The following is an 8,265-nucleotide window of genomic DNA, read 5'->3' as shown; positions in this document are numbered from 1 at the left end:
AGGGAAAGAAGATTTGAGTCACATATTTATGATGTAAAACCTCTGACCCTATCCGTTAGTAACTCTGTGACCTAGGATAATGTATTTCGTCTCTCTACATTTATGTTTTTCTTAAATAAATCATACAAATGATAATCTCTACTTCACAGGGCTGTTTTTTGAAGGTTAAATAAATAAAGTACTTAAATGTTCAGCATAATGTTTAGAACATACTAAATATTCATAGATGATAAGTATTTTTGTTCTTCAAGAAAAGAGAGTTAATATTTCATAATACATGGCTGCTTAAAAGAATGTAATGTGATTATTTGTGTAAAACTTTTTATAGATTGCAAGGTACTACAGAAATAAAAACAGAATAATTATTTATGAAGTGTATTGATTGGTTTTATGTGGGAGGCACTGTGCTAAATGCTTACATGCATTATGTCATTCAATATTTATAATAAGCATATTAAGTTGGAACTCTTATTACCATTATTTTACAAATGAGGAAACTGAGGTTAGGAAGGATTACATGACATGTCCAAGGTTAGATAATGAGATTGCTGTGACCTAACCACTAGACCGCCAGGGAACATCAAGGTTAGACAATGACAGGCAAAGAAACCAGGGTTTTTAACCCAACTCTGACCAACTCCAAAGCCAGAGCTCTTAACTCCACTCCTGTTCTAATCTCACAAGGCTACATTTCTCTTTCCTAAATGAGGGGGAAAAGTTAGTTTTTGCAGAAACTTGCACAGGCCCTGGAATCCAGTAGGTGGTCAGTAAATATTTATTGACTTACAGATATCCATATCAATAAAATCTGTTGACACAGTAGTGATAGAAAGAAATGCAATTCAAAAAGGGGACTTCTAATTTTGTCTTTAACTTCCAGCCATGCAAGTTAGAATTAGGATGAATTAACATAAACTGAGAGTGAGAACAAGTTAAGAATTGAATCATAAATGGAAATTCTGACCCATGTTCTAGTTGCTATTGCCATCTGGAGCCCCGAAATTATCAATTAATAGTGGCTGTGGCTTGGATTTATGCTTCACTTTTCATTGTACTTACATGTGAGTCATTTTACTCAAATTGTAGAAGGAATGTGATTCCAGGCGCTGCAGAGTTGCATCTATTGACAAGTAGCTGAACATCACAAAAATATAAAACAAAGTAGAAAGTTAGTAGGGTTGTGAACTGCAAACATACTATTAATTTTGATGTAACTTCTTTGTCAGGGGCTTCCCAGGTCATGCAACATGCACAACCCTCATGGTTTCTCCCTAATTATGTTAAAATTAGTTATTACTTTTTTTAGATCCTGTCTTATCTGAAAGTTTCCCAATTCATTGGACCTATTCATCCTTCTGGTTTCATTCAACAGATACTTCCTTTAGAAGCTTTCCCCAAATTTCCTGATTAGGTTAAATTTTGCATAGTATATCCTCATGGCACCATGAACTTCTCCTTCCACTAATTATCACAATGAAACTTTGCAAGTGTTTGGATGATATGTGACTGATGTCTCATTAGAGTGCCAGTTCTCTGAAATGGGGAACTGTCTGTTTCTGATGGACACTGAATTTTGAGTACCTTTCATATTGCTTGTCATGTAGTAGACTTCCAATGAATATGGATTAAGTGAATGACAGAGTGAATGAATGAACAGGTGAGTTACTCAAAATAGCAGAAAATGAAAGACGTTAGAAAAGAATTCACCAATAAATAAGAGGCATTTTTAATGGAGTAGCTAATTGCATGAGGTCAGAGATGTAGTTACAAAGAAGATGAAGAAAAAGCCACATTTCTCTAGTGGAACATTCCATAAGGTGGTGACTACATATTCTCTCAAGACTTCTCTTCTTGATTTTGAGAGGCTGAAAACTCAATATTTATTTTGAACTTTGTAATTGAAAGGCAACACAAATAAAAGTTTTAAGTACTAAAAAGGAGAAAAGAGAAACTTCTAAATACAACTTGTCAAGAATACATAAGGGATGATGTTTCAAAACATCTCCTAAATTCTATCTTGTAATAAGAATGACTAATGCAGCCAAATTCAATGACTGCTTTTTATTGAGAGGCATTTCTATGACATTTGGGAAAATTAATGATTAACAGACGGTGTCCACCTGTGGCCGTACGGTGTCCACCTGTGGCCGTAGCAGAGCTTCTCAACCCTGGCCATACAACTGAACTATTTGGGAGGCTTTTAAAACATAAGATGTCCAAGACTCAGTCCAGAATAATTAATTCAGAGTATTTAAGGGATGGGGCAAACATTTTTATATTTAAAAAGCTTCCCAGATGATTCTAATGTGCAGGCAGGGTTAAGAACCACTGGCCTATAGTTTGAATTGAATCTGCCAGTAAAATATTTTCATTAATACAATTTTTATAAGAGGAGTGCTGACTGTTCCATTTGAGTGTTTTTCTCATGGGTATTGTGTGTATTCTAAAGGTCCTGTGCTTTCTGTTTTGAATTATCTATTCTCTAAACGATTATCCTTTGATTTATCAGGTCTCCCAAGTCACTGCCACTTGTGGATAACATTACATAAATTATTTTGATCCAAATATCATATCTTTAACATAGAGGAAACCATTGAAGATGTTGAAAAGAATTAATTTATTGTGTAGAGATTGTGGGGATTTATAATGGATGAAGCTGAGCCATCTGAAGGACAAGATTAATTTTGAAGGCTGCAAACTTGTTTTCCTAACTTTGCATCATATCCACTGCTCCAAATTTTCTCCTGAATTTCTTAGTTTAGGAGGTGCAAAGCTTTCTTAAGGTTTTAGTAATTCAGCACATGTCATAATCACTGAAGTTCCAATTTCTCCAACTGAATGATACCTCCTTAGAGGACTCTTATAGCTTGGCTGCAAAGACAACATATAGGAACCGTTTATTCAGTGGGATGAGAGCAGTGATTCCCTACTTGCTTATCCCATTTTTATAATCAGGAAAAATCAGATCCCACATCTTCCTCATATTTCTTCTAAGCAGGCAAGTCTCATGTAATAACTAGAGTAACCATATCATTAATCATCCAAAATAGGATATTTTTATGAGTTAATACAGGGTGCTATTAATAATTATGCCAGAACAATAGGTGGGAATTTGTACTGTTCCAGGCAAAGCTACCTGGTGATCTCTTGCCCCGTAGATGTGACAGCTCCCTAGCTATTATTTAGGTATGTGTGTATGCTTTCATTCAACAAATATCTATTAAACATTCACTATATGTCAGTAAATGAGCATTGACCATTCAGACCTCTTCCCTAGCTTCAAGGAACTCACAGTAGTGGGAGATACAGACAGATAAATGGGATTAACATGTAGAGTGATAAATTCTTTGATGGGGTTCAGGGCACACTTAACCCAGACTGGAGCATCTAAACATAGTCTCCCTGGAAGAGTCCTCATCAGGACCTTCAAATCTGCCTGGATGTCCTGAATATCCCAGTCAAACTTCCTTCTTTTATTGCCCATCATTTTATTTCAAACCTTCTTAAATTTCTAACTCTGCCCTTTCTACCCAAATATTAGTAGATAATCTTTTTAATAATTTGTAGAAAATATTGAAACCTTGAGATGAGAATTCCTTGAATCCCCCTCTAATAAGCCTATTAATTTACCTGCACCTGCCCCATCTCTAACTACTATTTCTTTTTACAGTACAAAAGGTGCCCATCTTCCTGTAAAAGGTCAATCCCTCTATTTGCACCCCATTCCCTCCTGCCTTCTTAGGGACCTCATGTTCTTAAAATTGTTCTTTCTTCAGTTTTTTTTTTAAGCCTCTCCTTCTCTTTGATGCCTTTCCCTGGTCCCAGTTACTTCTACCTGTTTATGACTCTCAAGTCTTAATCTCTACCCAAATCTCTCCTGAGTGCCCCTACATACCCAGAATTTCCAGCTCTCCTTAGCCTACTTTGATTTTTTTCCTTTTTTCCATATCCATATTCCCTTCTGTATTAATATATTTATTTATTATGTTTTTGGTTCCATGCCTATTTCTTTTCGTTCAAATGTGAACTCCACAGGGGCATGGTTCTTTGTGCATTTGTTCCCTGATGTATCCCTATCTCTTGGAAAAATGATTGATATATACCAGGGACTGAATAAATATTTCTTGAATGAATTAATAAAAGAATTTTATCCTGATATCTATTAGACATAGCTGCTTGATGCCTCAAAGGCACCTCAAATGCCACAGGCCCCAAATTGAATTCCTAACTTACCCCCTGTCCCTCCATAGCAAATGCACAGAAAACTTCTCTACCTTGGCAGACGTGCTCATCAACCGCACAGGTGTCCTAGTCGGAAATGTCACTGAAATTCTCCATCTCTTTCCCCCTTCAAAATCAACCAACTTTTAAGTTTGTCAGTTCTCCCTATTTCTCAAACCTGGCCACTTTTTCTTTATTCCCACTCAGCCTTCACCATTCAACCTGCCGTCCCCTCTCCCCAGGCACTGCATCGACCTCCTCACTAACTACCTGTCTCCAGCCTTGCTCCACTTCCACCACTTTTCCACAGCCCAGCCAGGGAATGTTTCTAAAACATCTGATCTGTCACTTCCCTGCTTATAATCGTTCTGTGGCTTGGTCCTTAGGGAAGATTTCAAACTCCTTCAAATGATTCGCAAGGCCCTGTACTCACTTCCCTCCCAGTTTTATTTTTCTCTACTGTCCCCACTCCCAGCCTAAGCTCCAGCCTCAACAAACTTATTTTTAACTTCACTGACATCCCTTTTCTCTTCTGCTTGGAACTATCTTTCCATCTTTTGTTTTTTGGCCAGATAATACATATTGCAAATTAGGCACCATTTCCTCCAGGAAGCCTTCCCTGACCTCACCCCATATCCAGGTAACAGACCTCTCATATGAGTTCCCAGGTCACCCTAGAACTGACCCCATCATGACACCTATCACTCTCTTAGGAAGGAAACTGGAGCTCCATAAGTATTGTCTACTGTTGTATGTGACACATCTAGCAAAGCGCCAGGCACAAAGTATGGCTCAATAAATATTCATTGAATGAATGAATGAATGAATGTAGCCAAGTAGAGACACCAAATAGGCAATTGTATAGGGGAGATCAGGGAAAAGGAAGAGCTAAAGGGGAATTTGAGGCTTTTAGCTTTCAGACCACTAAATGGTGCTGCTGTTAAAAGAAGGAGTAGAGAGGGAACAGATTAGGAGGAAGATGACGAGTTTATTTTGGATATGTTGTTTGAAGTGTCTGTGGGACATCAGGGTGACACTATTTGGAAGGAAGTTTGTAATACAGGCCTGAACTGCAGGAACAAGTCAGGGCTAGAGATACTCATTTAGGAATTCGTTGTATTAGGTAATAGTGAAGCCAAAGGAATGGGAGTTTTCATTCAAGGTGTGGAGGGTATAAAGGAATTAGGACAAAATAAACAAAGAACTGGTATGTAAGTAACTGAATGAAATGAAATGAAATGAAATAGGATCCAGGAGAGGAAACTGAGGAAGAGTAGCCAGGGTAAGATGTTAAAAAGAGGGAGAGAACAACAGCAGGGAAACCAAAGGAGGCAAGAATTTGAAAAAGGAAGGGCTGGTAGAAAAAGAAAAAACTGCAGAGATGTTCAGCTGGGATGGTTTCTCAGTCTCCGCACTATTGACATTTTGGACTAGATAATGCTTTGTTGGAGGTCGGGGGGGCATCCTATGCCTTGTAGGCTGTTGAGCAGATCCTTCACCTCTACCCCTTAGATGACAGTAGCACCCTTGTCTCCAGCTGTAACAACCTAAAACATCAAACGCCCCTGACATGACACAATGGACACTCAATAAATGGTCATGAAATGAGTAAATTTAGCCAGAGACCACACAGGCTGGTGGTATTGTCATTGGTAGGCCTGGATTATCTACATTGCTTGTCAGAATCAACTAAATGAAATAAAGACCTGGCTCATTTCAGACACATACACTCTTTGTCAATGCAACATGGAACCCCTTTTTCTCCTCACTCTTGAGTGTATAGCAATTCAGTTTTCTACGATTTCAAATTTTCAAATTAATTTTAGTTATTTTTTAAAGTGAGAAGTCTGAAATCACTGGCTACATTTATGACAAAATGTAAACATTTGTACTAGTGGTGAAAAGAAAATCAAGAATTGGTAACTGGGATAGATAGATTAGAGACAGATATATAGATCTGTTTATGGGAGAGATTCCTGGCTAAGGTTTTGCCACATCTCAAAATATATTGAAATACATCAAGAATTATTAAATTCTTAAGGCCAAAGGAATTTAAATTTACTTTAGGTTTAAAAAATCATTTAGGAATTAGGAAATAAAGATGTAGCCAAATCAAATAAACATCTTGTACATAAACTTCAGGTATATTGGAAATGTAAAATGTTATTGACTTATGCAAGTGCGATATATAACAAGTATTTTTCTTGATAGGACACATTTAGAAAACAACACGTCACAATTGCAAGCTTCTCTTTATATTAAAAAAAATTGACTTACATCCTGGAAATATTGGGCAGATTTGAAAATGCATGACTGGGAATGGTTTTCAGATGAGTCTCTATAAACTTCCTATGAAAATAACAGTTACACAATTAGAGTTTAAGTCATTAGACTTTTCTAGTAACCCACCTTAATTATACAGAACACATTATTAGAAGCACGACAATCCTTACAATGTATATTTTATCATACATAAGCAAGAAAACAATTTTTTCCCCAACAAAACAAGAATTGAGAGTGAGAATCAAATGCAGACAATAAATCTTCAAACTTTGCCTTTGAATTATCAGTGAACTAGTATGCCTTGTATAACATCATATTTAATTTGTTAATGGAAGGGCAACATAATATATTCATAAGTTTATTAGGACTACTGAATTCATGGTCAATGGAAATATCTTGAAATGCCACCAGAGTATGTATTAAGAGGATTAAATGCATTTGATATATCTTAAAGATTAAAAATAGTGGTATGATTATAATCTTTTTGCCCAAGCAAAGGTCTCTTCAACCATTACCTTGATCTTATCGTCAACTTGCTGCACTTTGGAAATAAATGACTGACAAGGAGCTAATTCTTCTCAGGATCATGATGTGTTTGTTGCATATGTGACCAAAAGGTTGTGCCTTTTCTTCCAGTTTGCTTTTTTGTTACTTTTCAGAAGGCTGCGAGTGGTTTCCTTACTCAATGAGACCTCTTTATGCATTCCAGTATGTCTCTCCACCTTGATCCTCCATTTTTTATTGTCTTTCTTTGTTATAGCAACTGCTTGAATAGAATTCTGTATGGAGAAAGGTGTACTTACTGTTCTAGCTGGCTGTGCAAAAAGCCAATGCCTCACCATGCTTATCCTCTTTTCCGTGGGTCTGTTTTTGCCATTTAAATGTTGGTAATTACACATTGTTCATTTGCTACCTTTTTAAAAGACATCATACTGAGATTGTGTATTTTTCCTTCTAGGCTGCAGGGTTTTTTCTCAGTAATCTATTGCCTTGATCTATGTACTCTTTGAACTACTAATTTTTGCAGTGATTGAAATATATTTAGAATTTCTGGTTTCTGGTTCTGCATGACTGGAGCCTGGAGGTCACCCCTCCCTCCTAACAGTAAGCAAAAAGTTGAACAGACTGAAAAATCAACAACTCTTCTTGGATCTGTGGGACAGGGGAAGACATAGGGCAAACCACTGTCCTCAGGACTGGAGAGACAGGTAAATACAAGGAGTCCCTACTTCCCAGAGCAGAGACTCATGAGCAAAGACTATAAGGGGGAACCAGTGCCAGGGTAGGGTAGGAAAACCTGAGCTGTGATTCACCAATTGCCAGAGTTGCAGTGCAGACAACTCTGAGAGTTGGAAATTCTAGGAGAACCTAGTCACAGGCGGACCTCCACAATTTTGTGAGATTTACCTCCAGGAGTTCCACAAGGTTCTAAGAGTAAACACTAGGCAAAAATCCCTTTGTGCTTCTGTCAAAGGGAGGGAAAAGGAACCATCTGGAAATACAGTTGACCCTTTAACAATGGAGGGGTTGGTTAGGGGCACCAATGCCCACACAGTCGGAAATCCACGTATAACTTTATAGTTGGCCTTCAGTATCTACAGTTCTGCATGATTCAACCAACCACTGCTGGATCAAGTAGTATTGTAGTATTTACTACTGAAGAAAATCCACAAATGAGTGGACCCATGCAGTTCAAAGCCATGTTGTTCAAGGGCCAACTGTACATCAGAACACTCTGTTCTTTTTTTTTTTTTTTTTTTT

General features: G+C 37.4%; 1 protein-coding gene across 3 annotated transcripts in view; it reads right to left on the bottom strand.

Annotated features, from left to right (window-relative positions):
- TSHR (thyroid stimulating hormone receptor) overlaps window positions 1–8,265 on the bottom strand; it is a 180,902-nt gene that overhangs the window by 75,230 nt on the left and 97,407 nt on the right. For all 3 annotated transcript variants that reach the window (XM_007470463.1, XM_007470465.1, XM_007470464.1), the window contains exons 2-3: window positions 6,499–6,570; window positions 1,060–1,134 (exon numbers count right to left, since the gene is read on the bottom strand). In XM_007470463.1, coding sequence (XP_007470525.1) covers window positions 1,060–1,134; window positions 6,499–6,570 — 147 coding nt within the window. The remainder of the gene's footprint in view (window positions 1–1,059; window positions 1,135–6,498; window positions 6,571–8,265) is intronic.

Source organism: Lipotes vexillifer, unplaced genomic scaffold (assembly GCF_000442215.2).
Source record: "Lipotes vexillifer unplaced genomic scaffold, Lipotes_vexillifer_v1.1 scaffold841, whole genome shotgun sequence".
In the NCBI taxonomy this organism is placed as follows: Eukaryota; Metazoa; Chordata; class Mammalia; order Artiodactyla; family Lipotidae; genus Lipotes; species Lipotes vexillifer.
The sequence above is the reverse complement of the archived record's forward strand: the minus strand, read 5'-3'. Positions and strand labels throughout refer to the sequence as shown.